The sequence below is a fragment of the Lagopus muta genome, chromosome 6 (assembly GCF_023343835.1).
Source record: "Lagopus muta isolate bLagMut1 chromosome 6, bLagMut1 primary, whole genome shotgun sequence".
Lineage (NCBI taxonomy): Eukaryota > Metazoa > Chordata > Aves > Galliformes > Phasianidae > Lagopus > Lagopus muta.
This window is the reverse complement of record NC_064438.1, coordinates 16911589-16929044: the sequence shown is the minus strand read 5'-3', so window position 1 is coordinate 16929044 and position 17456 is coordinate 16911589. Positions and strand designations below refer to the sequence as shown.

The window sequence follows — 17456 nt, the reverse complement described above, 5'->3', positions numbered from 1 at the left end:
GGAAGCAGCCAGTAGCGAGGAGGGCTCCGCTGGTGGAGCACCGTGATTGGTAGAAGCCGCGATATTTGGGACCAGGAGGGGAAGGGGGGAAAGAGCCGTGGTGGTGAGCCCTTCCTGGGTGAGAGGTGGTGAGGAGAGCCTGGGTATCTTAGCAGCTGGTCCTACGGGCTTGGGAAAGCCACCAGGGAGGTCCTCTGGGTTTGCATCTGTTTTAGAACTGTGGCTGCGCTTATTTGTACCCTGCTGCGAGGCACGAAGTGGGCTTCGGTCATCCTCTGTATCCTGGAAGGTTTTCATTTTGTCTCCTGTGTTTCAGACAAGGTCATGGCGGCAGCCGACGGTCCCACGCAACTCCTGGAAGTGTGCGGGCAGAGACTGTCCCGATTCCTTCATGATGCTGAGCACAAGCACTTGGCCTGGCTGCGGGAGGTGGAGGAGCAGGGCTTGAGGATGCTGGATAGGTAGGGGTTGTCCTCCAGGGAGCCTCCCAGGATGCTCTCGAACACGGAGAGTACAAAGCTGTGTGTGCTCCTGCCCGCTGGTGGTGCAGCCCTGGTGTAAGCCTAGGGAAAGAGCGTTGTTCAGCTGAGTGCTGGATTTAACGTGGCTGTGTTTCGCAGCTTCATTTAGGCATTAGTGCCAGCTGGTGTTACACCTCAATTGCTTCTCCCCTGTTGCTCTTAATGGGTGAACATTGCTATGGCTGGGTGGCGGGCAGTTAGCAGTAGAAGGCAGCCTCTGCTTTCTGCATTTCAGCATTAACTTCAGAGCTGAACCTGGCCTGATGCCCAAAACGCCATCCCAGAGGAGACGGCCTAGGAAGAGGCAGTCTTCAGCTCTGAAAGATGAGAATGAGCCAACCAGGAGGAGGTGGGTGAGTCTGGCTCTGCTGCGTGTGGCATTTAACAGTGAAATGAAATTTTAACTGTTTCTGCATATGCGTACCCAGAATAGCTGCTTGTTTTTTGATTTAGTAAATATTAAATTTAAAATGGTGTGTCAAGGTCAATCAACACTTTGATTCTTGTGAAAATTTAGTAGAGGATTAGTTGTCCCTTTGTGTTCTTTCTGTTTAAAAACAATAAATATCTTTTTCTACTTTCTTGTTTGCTTGAGTTTTCTTCTCATTTAATTTCATGTTTTTTTTTCAGCACAGCTTTCAACCTGAGGTTGCTCCCGTGTTCACTCATCTGAGAATGTAGCCTGCTAGAAGGAATGTGCAAAAGTGTCATGCCTATTGTGTTATTTAAGTTAGCAGATAGAAAGGACTGAGAGGGGTTTGGGATGAAACATGTAGAAGTTCCAAGTGATTTGGTATATAACCATCCTTACTGGATTTGTTTTTCAAGATTAACCCTAAATAGATGGAATCTAAAGCTGTGCATCTTATCTACTGCAAGTAGACTGCAGAAGAAATGTAGCTTGCTTTGTGCTTTTTACCTCGTGCTCTTAACAGCTTTCTGTGTAGAACAGTGGCACTGTCTGTCACGCAGCCTGCCCCTTTGCTGCTGCCCAGGAGAGTTTCTGCAGCTTGAAGATGGAAGCAACAGTAATGATGGCAAGCTGCCAAACTTCATTTTCTTATTTCCCTTTCCTGTACCAGTGAAGATATTCACTGGAAAGTAAGCCAAATCTCATTAAGTAGAAGAGGTAAGGAGGTGGATAAATGGAGGAATGCCTTTCTTCGTGACAACTGTTGTCTGCAAATGGATGCAAAGAAGGGATTGTTTGGGGGGTGATTTGGTTTTGATGCTAATTAACTTCCTTGATATACCTTCATGGTGGCCGACTGCATCTGCTTTCATCTTGTGGTTGGGGCAAGGTGGTTAATAACTCTCTTTTCAGAGAAGCATATGCTGTGATCTGAGGGTAGGCGTGCTGATAATTGCTTTCATGTGCCCTAACCCAGTAACTGGATATACAGTAATAAACTGTGTGGTAAGGCCCTTAACTTTTGATAACCATGATGAAAAACACCACAGGAAAGTTAGAACTGAAAGACTGACATAAACTAGACATGGAGGATGGAGAGAACAGCAAGAATAGTAAGGAAGCGTGGGAAGTTCATGAATGTATGTGCTGAAGGAGGGCAGGAGGAGAAAATACTGCAAATCTAAACACGGAGAGTTCTGAAGCCATACTGTTAGTTTTCAGGTAGCAGCTAGATAGCAGCTTGATTGCTTCCATAAAGATGACAAATCTTGCATGTGTTTTTTCCTAATTTAAATTTAGCTTTGAGAAAGATCTGCTGATGTGGCAATGTCTGAAAGGTTGGATGATCATCTGTCAACAGGAAGTTCATGTCGGAGTTAAGCACATTAATCCTGCAGGCTCAGGCCATTGTTTCCATTGCTATGGTTCCCTCAGTACATATTTTAGAAACCACTTATTAGCATGCTGATGAATTTCCCAATTAATAGCCTTGTTTTTGTGAACTTTAGCAGGAAGTGATGTTTATTGCTAGAGGTCAGAATGAGAAATTAAGAGAACAAAACTGGAAGGAATGCAGAGGGAATCAATCTGAAGGCTAGTTGTGAGTGTTCTTCCACCAGGAACTGTAAAGCCTTGCTCATTTAACTAGTTTATGGTGCCTTGGGTTTTTGTAGCTCTGTTTTCTTGCTGTTAGCCACTTCTACCTTGGCTCTCAACTTTGTTTCATGTCTGAAACACTGAGGTTGTCTTCTGGTTTTGCCCACTTAATCTTCTTGAGTCGTTGATCAAGTAAATGGCTTCATTATCTCTTGTTAAATTAGCTAATGCAAAGCATTTCAAAGCTGAATTTTCACTGTGGAACTTCCCCAAACCAAAAATCTAAAATTCCTTCCCGTGTGGGTGTCTGCACTTCACTTGGGGCAGGGAGTGGGTTGTACCAGTATGATTTTACTGTCCCCTGACATCAGGTCCAGCTGGGGCTGTGGGTTAACATCCACAAAGAATTGCAAGTGTCCTGGTACCTCAGCTGCTGCTGGTTGTGTTTTTAGATGCAGCCTTTAGTTGCAAGTAAATTTAGTATGCCTGGCTAAATCTGCTAGAGCGTGTGAGAGATTGCAAGGTTTTTTCTCCTGCATTTAGCCAATGACAAAAGGTGTGTTGTAAGGGGAAGTGGATGTAGGGAGGAAGGCTGTAGGTTTGCTGCAAAACTTGTCTTTGTTTTGTTTTGAAACGGTTTAGGAGTGGGAGATTTCTGCATTGTTTCATTTGTTCTTATTTAAGGTTGTCCAGAAGGAGAAGCAGTGTCAAGCTAGCATCTTCCAGGCCAAGTTCCCAAAGACGCTGCAGTAAAGAGCATCCCCAGAATCCTAGCTGTCAGGTGAGGTCTGAGACCAACACTGAAATGGAGCTTCCAGCACTGCCTGAGAAATTGCCAGCAGAAGCACAAAGTTCCATGGTGGAAGTGGATTGCAATGACTGCCCTCAGGCTGAGTTACCTCCACAGCAAGACAGTGCTGATTGTGGTGATGCAGACTGTGAGGCTGTTCCAGCAGAGCAGGCGTCCCTGGAGGGTGCAATCAATGAACTGCATGAGGTGCCTGCTGTCAGTGCAGTCCCTCATGACCAGACAGCAGTAGAGGAGGAAGAGACCATTGAACGAAAAGCAAGTACGTCCACTCCCAAGGCTACTAGAAATAGACATCCTGCCATGCCCCAAGGAGATCTGTCTTCTCAAAGCCTAGAGAAGGTGCTTCTCCAGGACTCCAACAACAAAATGACCATAGTGACATCCAAAACACGACGCTCTGGACGCCGAAGCTGTGTGGGTGGCACCCACAAAAGCCATAGGACCTCCTTGGCTGAAAAATATTCTCTGGCCAGCAAAAGAGAGAGCATGATCCGGAGATCTATCAGCAGGGCCATTGCAAAGAAGGCAGCAGCACAAGAATCTTCCTCTGCCTCCAGCAGAGTGAGCTGTAAGTTTTCTGTTATTGAGTGCGTTCTTTTGGCTAAGTCAGCTTCTCAGCTCTGCTGTAAAGTTGCTCATCCATATTAACTGCAGTTCCTCCTAGTTTCCACAGCAGTAGGTTTTGTGGCTTCTATCCATTTAGGGTGCAATCCTTGGGTCCTCATCTGCTGTCAGGGTGAGCCTCAGGCTCTGTTCTACCGTGGAAGGAGTATAAGGTGGGGCACAGGTACTGGAAACTGAGTCACAGGAGTTGCAGATGACTTAAAAAACAAAACAGAAAGCAAATAAATGCAGAATAGAAGGGAAAATACATCCTCGTGGATCCATTCTAGGTATGTGTGTGGTTTGGTAGCTTATTGCCTTGAGGCTACTGCATTTCCTGCAGAGGGTCTCTTAGTATGAGTGTCTTTTGTGGATTCTTTTGAGAAACTGGAAGAAGATGAATGTGTCTGCTCTCTGAAATTGGCAGAGGAACTCAAATGCTTTCTGGGTGAAGATGAAGCTCATGGACAAAGAACTAAATAGCACAGTCATCTGAGGAAATAAGATTCAAAAGTCCAGCACCATGTTTTTCATATCCCTTGCTCTTGCTGCTCCTGACAAGGCTAGAAGGCTTTCAGATTTGGGCTTTCTAAAAATCATTGTTTCTGAAACCAGATTGGCTTCTAATAAAGCACTAATGCCTTTGGTATTTAGTTTTGTCAGCTTTGAGTCACACTGTATCTAGGCATTTGTTAAAACACTTTCATCTAAGTGATGTTGGGAGGGGAAATAGAATCAGCCCAAATCGACCAAATCTCTGCATAAAATTGTGCAGGGAGGCAGAAACTGAAATCAATTGACTGGGAAATGATATCTCTGTGACACAGGCATGAGTATGTTTGTGCAGCTGGAGCAGTCTGCAGACAGAGGAGCTGCTGCTCCAGTTCTCTGCCTTCCCAGCCTACACCAGTTTGTCAGTGACACTCGAAGGAGGTGGTAGTGCTCATGTGGAAAGCTGAGATGAGCAATCAGCGTGTTCCCTGGGAGAAGTCTGCACAGAGACCTGAGCTCTACCACTCACGCATTGCCACTGTTGGAAAGCCTCAGATTGAAATCCCCAAGATGGCTTTTGTTATGCTATTTTTTTTTTTTTTCTTTCCCCTCTAGGTCAAAGCTCCTTAGAGGTTTTTGTGGAAGAAGATGTGACCAATAACTTGAGGTGAGGCTACCATTTTAGCAGGCAGGAAGAAACCACAAAAAAAAAAAAGCCTGCAAAGAATACAGAAGCTGTAGGGGTTGCTTCTTGTATTGCAGGACTGTGGTTTTGTAATTGACTGTTCCAGGTGATGTCATCACCTGGAGTTTGTTGATATTTCCAAGCTTCTGTTGTTCAGACACAGCCCATCCTTTTCAGAAGCTTGTTCATGCTAACAGTGAGGTTGATCACTGCATTAATGCAGGATCCAGCTCTATGCCTCAAGCTCTGAGAGCCTGCTAGCGATGGCTCTGTCTGTTATCATGTGAATCATGTCCTGCAGCCGTTGGCTTTAACCAGCTTCTGGATGCCAGGGGATGCTGGAGGTTAGTCAGCTTGTCTGATTTGAAAGGTGAACAGGTAAGATGCTCTCTGGCTGAGGTGCACAGGACTTTGTTACCTCCTGCATGGAAGTACTACAGGAAAAGGGGAGAACAAAGCTCACTGTATTATTCAGCAGTGTAATTAAACAGTCCATCAGAGGAATTTACAGTTCCATCTCTGCGTGGCCTGGCTCAAACAGGTTCCTGCCTTTATCTGGATATACTTAACACTTGCCTGCCTTTTCCTTGGGTACCATATGCTAGCTTCATCGTATTTGTATTCCCTATAATTCACCTTTCTGAATGCTGTCCTGGTAGAGGTGCACCAAGGACAAAGCAGTGTTTCTTTTACTTCAGAGAACTGAAATAATCAAGATGCTTTCTTTTTTGCAGAACTGGACTGGAACTGAACTCCCCAAGTGAAAAGGTGAGTTCTGATGGATGACCTGCTGATCTTCTGCAGAGCAGCTGGAAGCATTATGACTGGATGTGAGGAGTGCAGCCCAGGATTGATTATATCACATCGCTTCAAGCTTAGCAAAAGCATTGCTGAGTTGGATAGTACAGCCTTTCTAATGCTTGGGCAGCTTGTTATGCCTGTCGGCCACGGCTCCTAGTGGATGGAGGCCTTTTGTGCCTTGCTAAGGCCTCTTTAAGATGGAGCTTTCATAGGCTGTTGGACAGATTCCCAGGAGTCTGCAAGCTTTTGCCTGTCATCTGGGCATGGTGATTGACTGTGTATATTCTTAGCAAGTCTTTGTTGCCTGGCTGATTTGAATTACAGGATTCAGAAGGGCAGTTCAAGTTAATGTGCTTTATTTTACCAGAGAGGCTGTGTACGCGACAAGCTCACGTAAATCTTCAGTGCTAGCAAGACAAAGAAACTCAGCCTATCCTTTGAACTGGCAAAAATATCTTGTGTGATTGTACTGTAAACCAGCTTATCTGCAAATTAGCCCAGCAGAGAAAGGGGCTGGCTCTGCCTCCAAACAGTTCACTGGTGCCTTTGGGAAGCTGCAGAAGGATGAGTGGACAGCTGGTTCTACTGTGGGTGATGGTAGCTTAGCAGGTAGGGAAGGGCACATCATGTGTGTGTGTGCAGGCAGCCTGTATGCTGCTTCAATTACTTGGTTATACTCCTGAGGACCAATGGTATTTAAAGTATATCACTATACTGTAGTCTTAGATACTTTAAAGGGATTTCTTTCTTTCAAGAATAGAATATCTGTAGTTGGAACTTGTCTCCAAAGCGTATAGAAACTGTCCTTTCTTCTAGAGGCACTTTATTTGACCTAAAGTCAAATCAAAGTGTCCTACTGTTGATGAGGAAAATGCTGGCCAACAGTCATCTTACCAGCCTTGGTGGGAGTTTCACGAGCAGGGCCTTGTGTTACTGAATTGAATCAGCATGTATCTGTCTAGCACAACTCTGGTTGGGTGGAAGAATCCCTAGGCTAGCAGTAGGCTTGCAGTTGGGAGTGACTGGGTTGTTTTTTTTCTTTTTTCAGGATGGAAGCTTTGTTGCAGTCTTGTTCCTCAGGGCTAAGCTAATGTTTGTTTCCCTTTCCTTTAGGCTCCTGAAAACTTGTTCACTTCAAGCAAAAGTGAAAAAGATGTGAGCCCTCCTGCACAGCACTTGTCTCCTGAGCAGCAGACAGAGAATAATGAAGGTAATGTTGAGGTAGTCTTGTATTTCTTGTATGAGGCCTCAGAGGAACACAGACTAAGGATTCTACATGAGGTATGCGGGAAATCTGGGATTTGTGCTGAAACAAAACTACGCTTGACCAGTCAATATAGTTTTTTCAGGTAAACCTGTTATCTCCTGAGGGGGTGAGGCATGCAGTTAGATAAGCAAGTACATCTTGTAAATCCTTGCGAAGGTTTGTATCCAAGCCTTGAGACAAACATGGTTTAGTCAAACTTCATTCTTCATAATGAATACGTGGGAACACTTGAGACAACACTCAGATTTGTTCTCTTCTACATATAATACTCTGCTAAAGTACCTTGACAACCTTGTCATCTTTGGTCTTGCATTCGGTGAGGATTTAAACGTCTTACTTATTTACTGTGCCTCAAAGCAAGGACATGGAGATATTTAGAGTGTCCTCTGTGGGATCTGTAGGATTTCACAGCAGCCGTAGCTGGAATGGAATTAAGAGTACCTGCGGTCTTTCTGGTGAGACAGGTTGTGCCTAATCAGAAGGCTCTGTACAAGATGCATTCTTTGATAGTTGTGTACAGTATTCAAGGTAGCCATCCTGGCTTCTGCATTTGCAGTTTGGTTATGTGCCATGGGGCTTTGAGCTGGAGTAAGAGCCCTGCAGAATGCCTTGAATGTGGTGTTGACTACAGGTTTCTTCACAGGAAGCTGTGTAAATCCCAAGAGTGAAGCCCAGAACAAGAACCAAGAACAAGCCCACTGTGCCAAGTCCCAAGAGAATCCTTCACGCCTATGGTATGAGACCTTTGCAAGAGAGGAATGAACCTATGGTCTGGGAGGAGTTAGGCTCGGCCTTTTTAAATAATTTAAAAAGCTTAGGGTGTTTCCCTTCCTGTCCCCTCCCCAGAGGAGTCTTGAAATCTTGTGTTGTGGGAGCTCTGTGTGGTTTCTCTGGCCTTTTTTGCTCCCTGAGCCAGACCTGGATCCCAGATGGATTAATTCATGCACAAATCAGCAAAGATTACTAAAACGGCGCTGTTACTTCACGGTTTAAATGCAGCTCTGAGTGGTTCATGAAGGGGTGGTCTGGGAGTAGCTTCAGACAGCAACCCAAGCAGGTGACCTACCTATTTATTTTTATCTTGTGCAAGTGTCTGGAATGCCTGACTTATTTTCTCGCTGCTTATATTACTGATGTTTTATGTGAGATGTGAACTGCTTTTAGCTTTGTCCTTAGTCTGTCCTGATAAGTTTTGCTGGGGTGGATTTGCTGTGGATGATGGGTGGGAAGGGAGAGTAGCAGTAACCTCTGTTCTCATGTGGGTGCTTAATTATGTTACCCATATGTGATGGGTCAGAATCTGCAGCTTTCCTTGGAACTGTTGCTGGATTGGACCCCAGCTGTGCAGTAAGGTGGTCCCCCTGTTTCCCACTGAAATTATTGGGTGCACATTGGGGGATTTCTGACAAGGGTCATGTTTCTGTGAATGTCCAAAGTGTTTATAAAGCAAATGAAACCCTGCCAGTGAGGTGGGTGGGAATAGCTAGTTGCTAACACGTGTGGATTGTGTCTGTCTTTTGTTGTTGATACCAGATATGATATACATTGCTTTCTGGGAATTAGAGTGAGGAATGAGAATGGGAGTGATGTTGTGTATCACTCCTCTGAAATTTGAGTGTTCCCTTACCAAGTTGTCAGGTGCCTTTCTTGTCCATAATTAATGACTAGATGGTGCTCCTGCTCCATAGTTTACTGACTCTTAGGAGGCCGAACTGGTGGTAGTGGTAGGGAGAGGGATCTGTGAAACAGTAAGTAAAATGTTCCTGTTAATACTTGAGGAGCTTAATGCAGACTTCATGTCCCTCTTGCTAATGCCAACAGGACAAGAAGCTATAAGCAAGCAATGGGTGCTGTATGGAACCGCCAGCATCCAGGAGGTGGTGCCCACTCCCCTCTGGATGACAAGCACATGAATTCTGCAAACCTGACTCCACCTTCTGCTTCTCCAGCTAGCAAGGTGAGTCTTTGCCATGGCCTCTCATTGCCTTCCTTTCCCTAGCAGGTGGTAATTTCCTTCTATCTTTTCCTCTCAGGTGGTTAGACCATTGAAAAACTTCCTTCAGGCTGTGCAGAGAAACCAGCTACTTACACCCTCTGGGTCCACAGGACATGGAGGTGTCATAAAGAATTTCATCAAATGCAATACTCCCACCCGACCTAATCTTAAGGTGCATCAGAATTCCACTTCCCCTCACAGAGATGGAGGAGAGGATCAAGTCTGGGGGAGTGGCAGGATGACTGTTCAGAAAAGCGCAAATATATTCCTGGTTCTGTTGGCTGCCATGGATCAGTGTAGGTCTTAACAGCAAATTGTCCTCATGATTCTACCTCAGCCTCCCCAGTGGAGGGAAACTGTTTGGACAGTTGAAGCAAGGCAAGACCACAAACACTGTTACTAGCCAGGGTTTTGTGTTTAGTACCAATCATCAATCTGTCCTCAGATGCAGAGAAATCTCGCTGCTTTACCTATAGTCAGCAGAAACACTTTATGTTCTAGAACTGTTCAATTGTGGTAAAATGGGAAGCGTCTCATTTCACAATGGGAATCTGCCTTTGTCACATAATTGGCTGCTTCAGGGCTGAAAGACAGACTGTGGGGTCATGCAGTGGGTTTCCTAGCGTGTACTTGAAAGGAGCTGCAGCTAACAGGGGTGGTGCAGGCTTCTGGTATTTCTTACAAACATTCATTGTGTGTCTTTTCTCTACAGGGAGACTTTGTTGTAAGTAATGACACATTTAACTGTGGGGTTGGAGGACTATAATGGTTGTGCTTCTTGTCTCACAACACTAACAGCTCTTTCTTCTTGCATTGGCATCCACACAACTCTTCTATCCAAAAATGTAAATTGATCATGGTGGTGGTGAGGTGGCAGGATCTCCTGTGCAGGTGTATTCTGCCAGAGCTGGGAACTGCTAAGAAACCTTTTGGCCTCTAAGCATGACTACTTGCACTTTGTTTCCCACCTTCTTCCACTTGCTGACATAGGTAACACTGACCTGGGCACGAAATGTTTACTACAGGCAGCCACCTACAGCTGCAGAGTGCTGGGTAACTTCTCTTACCTGAAATGTATTCTGAACAGCTGAAAGACTTTAAGTGTTTCCCTGCCATCCCCATGACTCTTCTGCTCTGAGAAGGTGGTGCAGTTCAATAAGTGCTGCTGCCAAATCTGCATTGTTTCTTATCTACTATTCACTTTCCATCCCTGTGTGTGGGCGAACATGATAGGGACTTCTTTGTTTAGCAGGCAGCTTAGCCTCTAGCTGCTACTGCACAAGCAGCCTGAGGGTAGAAACAGGACCCAGCAATTGGTATAGTCTGAACTCCTCTCCCTTTAGGAGAAGGAGCGACAGAGACTGGAAAGTCTCAGGAAGAAACAGGAGGCTGAGGAACAAAGGAAGAAGAAAGTGGAGGAAGAAAAGAGACGGAGACAGGCAGAAATGAAGCAGTGAGTTGAGTCCCTTACATCCTGCTCCTTTCCTGGTTCAGTGCAGAGTTGCCTTGAAGTCTTTCTTTTTTTTTTTCCTGCCAGGCAGGCAGTGTTGCTATACCATGCTTTGTGCAGCCCGCCCAGAAGGAACATTTAGTAGATGATCCCTGGGCTCATACCTGAAAGCAGGGATGCTCATGGCTTGCTGCAGTAGTAACTGCATCAGTGCAAAGCACCTGCTGATTTCTGGTGGCCTAAATCCACATGTGAGCTGAGGTTAAGCTCAGACAAAGCAGTTTGAGCAAAATAATTGTTTTCTCATGATCCGTGGCAGGCTGCTGCTGTGTTAGAAAATGAGCCACAAAGTCAAGTTACTACCGTAGATCCTTGTTCCCTTGTCATCCTCTGTGTTAGAGCAAACAAAGCTAACAGGCCCCTCTTGCACACACATTACTCAGGAAGAGGGAAGAACGACTGAGGAAAGCACTGCAGGCTCGAGAGCGAGTGGAACAAATGGAAGAAGAGAAGAAAAAACGGATGGAACAGAAGATTTTACAGAGTGATGAAAAGGTTAGAAGCCTGACTAAGCTTTGAGCCATTCAGAATAATGAAATTATCACAGTGAGCTGTGAGATCAAGCGGGTGCAAACAGGCCACTGGCATGATGTGTGCAAGCACAGGGCTGCTGCTCACGGTGACTAATCAGGTGGTGGGAAAGTCTGCATCTAAAATAGGTTTTGAAATTCTCTGTCTAACAAGGAGAGGCTTTTGTTCTCCATACCTCTGCGATTCTACACGTTCCTGTTCTGACATGCAGTGTCTGTAGTGCTCTGTGTTCAAGGAATGTGGCCGCATCCCTTGACTGTCCTGTGAACAGACCCAGCAGTGAGACAGTGTCATCTAGTTGTTTGTACCACATTACAGACAGTGAAACCACAGTGGTTGCAGAAGCATGGCAGGAAGGAAAAGCTAGCAAGTGAGCAAGGAATGCTCGTGATTAGTAGATGTGGCAGCAACAACTGTGTGTGTTTCATTTTGTGTCTGTTTTTAAGGCTTTGTCTCCTCCCTTTTTTTAAGGACAGATAGAAAAGAAGTATGCCAGCATCAGCCATTGATGACTATATGTGAACTGCTTTTGTACAACAGTACAGGTTCTTCAGAAATGAGGGAGGCTGTGTTAAGCTAACCTGGATGGAGCTCCAGGAAAATATATGGTTGCTCACTTTAAGGAGTGGGCTAGACTGACTTTTGGAAAAGCTCAGCCCTAGAAAAAGAAGGAATAATGCAGTGACTGGGACAGCTCTGGCAAAAGCACAGTATCTGGGGCTCAGGTTTCAGGTCCTCAATTCATACTGCAGTACTGCAGCTCAGCTGCAGCATACAGCATTTTGAGATTAAACACAAGATGCTAGATGTCCTTGTTCTGCACAGAATCACATACAGGGTGAAAGCTTGTATTTTGTATATCTGTAACAGCTTCTGTGCTCTTCTTTCAGCACTCCAGGTGGTGGGTTTCTCATCACATGACCTGTAGTAAGTGATGGACTTGCACAAGGTTGGTGCTAATTACAGTGCACGGGTGCCTGGTGCTGGGTTCTCAGTCTTATTAGAATAAGACTGAATGCCAGTGTTCACACTTAAGAAGCTCTCCCTATCCTCCCTACCTTCCATTTGGTAAATGAGGGGTGGTGGAGCAAATGCATGGGGCTTTTTCAGGTGCGTCTCTCACAGGTGCGGGAAGAAAAGGTGTCTGAGGAACGGAGCAAGAAAAAGCTATCAAAGAAACCTTGGGAAAGTGATGTGCGGAAGCAGAAGATACTGAAATTGGTAAGAACAGCTCTAGATCCCTCCTGCACATAGAAAAGAAAAGGAATCCATGCACTGATCTGCCTGGTTGCACAGGGAGCAGTTACTGCCAGGAGCCATGGGGATTTGGGGAAATCGAAGTATCTGCTGCAAGGTTTCTGTCTAGACAGTTAATGCTGGATTTGAGCACCTGGGAACCTGTGGAGACAGAAAGGAAATACTGCCCAACTGGTAGTGGGTAGGCTGTGGAAGATAAGAAAAGGATTTAATGAGCATGATTTGTCTCAAAGCACCCATTTCATATCCACACCATCTTTTCCGACTTGAATTGGAGGGTTACAGATCTGTTTGTTCTTCAGGAGGAATGTGAACTTGAGCAGCAAGAACTGCTGCAGAAAAGGAGAGAAGTTGAAGTGGAGGAAAAAGGAAGAGTTCTGGAACTGAAAAATCTTGTAGAGCAGCAACAGGTGGAACAAACGAAGGAGAGGTATTAGCCTGTTTCTATTCTGGAGAGGGGGCCTTAGCAACAAGCACGGTGCAGCAATAAATATAAACAGTATTTCTGCAATTGGGAATCTGATGTGAGTGTCAGGTGATTCCAAAGGTTTGGGGTGCTAAAGCAAGAGCCTGTAAGAAAGCTAGGAGGGAAGGCTGGAAATGTGCTTTTCTGTGTAACTTAAGTATAATTTTGTTTCCCAGGGATCTCAAGCAGCGGGGGAAAGAGAAGGCCCCCTATTCACAGATGGAGTCCATGGTGTTTACTGATAAAAACACAGCGGTGAGGCTTTACAGTGGCTTGTGACAAATCCTGTTGTAAAGTAGTAAGGCATAGAATGTGCAGACTTTTTTTTTTTTTTTAAGATGGGACTTGCTTTCCAAGTCCTCTGTTACTTCTTTGTGTTTCAAGGTTAGCTATTAGTCAAAGCTGCTTGTTGCAAAATATCATAGTAATGTTTTATTTCCACTTTAAATAATCCCTCACTCATCTGCCTTCTGCACTAATTTAAAACATAATCAAACTCCCAAATGGTACCATTCTTGAGGATAAATTCTTCTTTTTTGTTCTGACTGCTCTTAGTTTAGAAGCTGTTAGCCATGGGGCTCCTATTTTTGCTATATAAATTTAATGAAAGTTTGAATTCCAGCATATAACCAGCAACTGGGCTGGTTACTGGTTACTATACTGGGGCATGGTGAAGCTTCTCCAGGTAAGAGAGAAGCTGAATCTAATTTAGAGTGGCTACAGCTCTTCCTCTTGTGTTAGCTTCTCCCCTGTTAAGGAGAGTGGCAGATGAAACACCTGGATCAAGTGGTGTGGGTTGAAAAGGAGCTGAAGTACTGCAATGCTTTCCTCTTTGTTAGAAGGAAGGAAGCCCAGAACATCTGCACCAGCTGCTTGAGCAGTAGAAGACAGGCAAGCAACCAGAATCCACTGCAGTGACCTCTAATAACTAGCTGAAAGTGATAAGAGTGCAGGCTTTAGAGACTTCACTGATGTGAATCTGAGCCAAGACAGCTGTCACTTTATCTGTGTGATTCTTAATTTCTTCCCCCTCACCCTGCTGAAGACAAAGGAATAGAGAATTTCTTCAGAAAATAAATTCCAGATATAGCCTGCTTGTTTTGCTTGGGTGAACATTAATGAATAGCTTAATTCTTGTATCTTGACAGAAGGGACATGGTCTGCAGGAGCCCCAGCAGCTGGCTGAAGAGAAGAAAATCGAGCAACCAGAATCTTTTACTGCTGCCTCCAGCACGTGGCTGAGCAAAACTGTGAAGGTGAGCTTCAGTTCCAGTGGAGCCCTTGAAATGGATCTGTGGTATCTGATTTGCTCTTATGTTTTGTTGTTAACCTGCTGACTTGGCTGTGATGAAGAAGGTGACCAGGAGATGAAATCCTCAAAATAGACTGTTGAGGTTTAACTGAAGTTGTGTAGAGTGAGGATGGAGAAGTTTTTCTTATCTGGTACTTAGCTGAGAGTTCAGCACAGGAGAAGATGAACGAAAAGCAATTGTTTTCTCCTTGAAAAGATGCTGGAAATGACCACAGGATGGCAGCACACCATGAGGTGTCAGTTTAGCTTGCAGAGCCTTCAGCTACACGGTAGCAGCACTGATTCAGGCTTGCCTGTGAAGTCTATTTAGCTACTTAAATCTCCAGATGCTTGTTTGAACTTGAACTGTTTACTCCTGAAGTCTGGAGGGGTGGAGAAAAAGCTGCTAAAAGACTCAGTCAGCCCTGAGTGTCCCTTCTGACTGTAAATGCCTCTTTCTGACTGGTTTCCTGTGGCTGACTTTATTATGTATGTCAGTTGTAGAGAGTGAAAATCGGATCTACTGTCAAACATGTGTATGGGTTTGAGCTATAGAACAATGTGCAAAAAAAAAAACAACCAGAAGAGGCTTACAAGTCACAGAATACAGTGACTGGTTTTGTACTTATACAGAGTAAATAAGCACATCTGTATTTCCTTGTTCCTGCACTTGGATTAAATGTGAAGAACACTGCAAAAAGAATAGTGGAGGTTAAGGGTCCTCTGGAGGTAGCTGGTCCAACACCTCTGTTCAAGCAGGATCATGTAAAGCAGCTTACATTGGACTGTTTTCAGACAGGTTTTCCTTATCTCTAAGAAAGTTGTCTTCTCTGGACAACCACAGTAAAAAAGCATTTCCTGGTGTTCAGCCAACTGCCTGAAATTCAGTTTAGGCTGCTCCCATTGCCTTTTGTACTATTGCTGGGCACTAAAAAAGAGTACTTGATTCTACTTTCTTTGTACCACACCTCTGTGATCCTAACATAACTACAGCCCTGCAACTGTAGCACTGTTTTATCACTGTTTTATCAGGTTTATTCCTTCTACTGTGCTTTCCACTGTACAGACACTTCAGAGAGGTATGCCAGTAGTTTGTGGCAGTATCTCCATAATGATGCCTTTCCTGGCTTGTCCTCTGGTCAGTACTTATAGGCATTTCTGTACTACATGCAACTGTCAGGTCTTCCAGACATTCCCTATTCTTCACCACAAAGGCAGCATGTTCCTCCAGGCTTTGTCTTGTGTTATTCTGACCTGCAGCTTCAGAGTGAAATGGAGCCCTAGCTCCATGCTCACCAGATGCTGGCAGGCAGTTCTCCACAACTAGAAAGCTGCAGGTTGAGCAAGCAGCTGTTTGAGTTCTGCAGTTTGCATTGCCTGCTGTGGTATACAGTTCTGGGCTTGGCTTTCAAGTCATGGTTTCAAAACAGATCTGGGAGGAAGAAAAAAAAAAAAGCCAGAAGGATTTGAGCACTTCTGGAAATTTCAACCCAAATAACCTGTCAAAAAAGAATATTACAAGTGTTTCAGTTCTTGTGTAGGTGAAAATTTTCCCGCACACAGTTGAGTAACCTTTCTGCTCTCCTGTTTCTTGAACTAGGAATGAAAGTAAATGTGTATATCAAGAATCTGCTCTAGAAGGTCTGCTGTCAGTTCTTGTTTCTGGCTACCAACATGGGGCACTGTAAACCTCCCTCTTAACTCATGGCTTTGGGTTAGTGTGAGGGTTCCTACCGTAGATACAGTAACACCATATTGCTGTGGGATCTAATCTGGGATCTGAGTACAGCCTGTTTGTCTTGCTAATGCCAGAGCTTTGAGATGCCTGCAAGGGGTCAGACTGGGTAAGCCTGCTCTGGTAAAGCAAACTCTTCTGTCAGGCTGCAAGGTATGTTTGCTGCTCTCATAAATGTTGTCTCTGTGGTTTCAGAAACCTATCTCCACATCCTGCTTAGCGCCTTCAAAGGGCACAAAAGAATCCAGGTCCCCCAATAACTATGGGATGGATCTGAACAGTGATGACTCCACAGATGATGAGAATGAACCTCGGAAGCCTGTCCCTGCCTGGGCTGATGGTAGGTGCCATGTTTGATTAGTCTTTTAATTCCTTCCCCGGGAAGCAGGAGCTCTCCAGATCTGTTGAGTATGATCTCAGCTTCCTTAAGGTACAGTTCAGGAGTGTGAGACTTCAGCACTGTTGGCAGCTGCTTGGTGAGAGGGGCTGGATCTGCTTTCTTGCAAGTGCTGTTGTGTCAAAGCTAAACCAAAGTTCTGTGTGTGTTTGGATTCAAGGGTGTGAGAGAATGGTGTGGGCTCACCACTTTGAGGCAGTCCCTCCCCCTGTGGTAAACCAAGGTGTGGCAAGTTTGGGGTATTCCTAGTGTGGTGACAAGTGACATAAAACAAATGTTGGCAACCCAGAGATGGATGTGGTGCTTAAAGCTTTACAGTGAGCAGGAAGACTGTTTATCGCATTCACTGTGCAGGTTGCAGTGTTTGTTTAGGGGGTGTGGGTGAAGAAGAGTAACTGTCTTGTGGGCTCTAAGGGAAAGGATACCTTAAGCAGAGCACTGACAACTTACTTGAGTCTGTTTCTCTGATATGGTTGTTTTCATAGGGTCTCAGCTTAATCAAGCCATTCTGCACCAGTACTATCATCCAGTGAATGTTGACCAACTCTTTGGGTTGATAGCAAGCCCTAAGCTGGAAGATATTTTTGGCAAGAGCAAGCCTCGGTATTTCAAACGCACGAGCTCAGCAGTTTGGCATTCCCCACCTGGGCCCAAATCAACTTGTGGCATAGCTTGCAACTTCAAAAACTGAGAAAACAAATGGCTTTTGGATAGTGTGACATATTGGTTTTATTTTCTTAGCATGCAGATTGCTTACCATTTTAAACCTTTTTGTACAAAAATAAAACATTGAATAAAGTCCATCGATGCTTGTTTCTCTCCTTCCTCCTACTAAACTAGGATGATGCTGTAGCTGGTATGCTCTGAGACTGCTGGCTGTGTTTTGTGCAAGTGCAGATGTTTGAAGAGATTATATTGCTCCATTACGTATTTCCTCAAATCACTTGCAGGATCTTACCCAAGAAAGCTATGAAACTGCTGTGGGGATAAGTTTTTAAAAATCAAGATGGGGGGGAGGGTTTGTAATGTTTTCATAACCCATTCTGTACAACAGTTGTGTTTAACAATGCTTTTATCCAGCAGTA

The 17456-nt window shown here is 44.7% G+C and overlaps 1 protein-coding gene across 1 annotated transcript; it reads left to right on the top strand.

The window, feature by feature from the left end:
• Positions 1–92: 92 nt before the first annotated feature.
• On the top strand, positions 93–17183 carry LOC125694819 (inner centromere protein-like). The gene is made up of 19 exons (XM_048948559.1): positions 93–118; positions 317–461; positions 757–870; positions 3214–3908; positions 5051–5102; positions 5855–5888; positions 7035–7131; positions 7832–7922; positions 9010–9145; positions 9222–9356; positions 9897–9908; positions 10528–10637; positions 11078–11189; positions 12351–12446; positions 12785–12912; positions 13125–13203; positions 14097–14204; positions 16170–16314; positions 16857–17183. The coding sequence occupies exons 2-19, from the start codon at positions 325–327 to the stop codon at positions 17060–17062; spliced, it is 2487 nt and encodes an 828-aa protein (XP_048804516.1). The 5' UTR covers positions 93–118; positions 317–324; the 3' UTR covers positions 17063–17183.
• Positions 17184–17456: the final 273 nt, after the last annotated feature.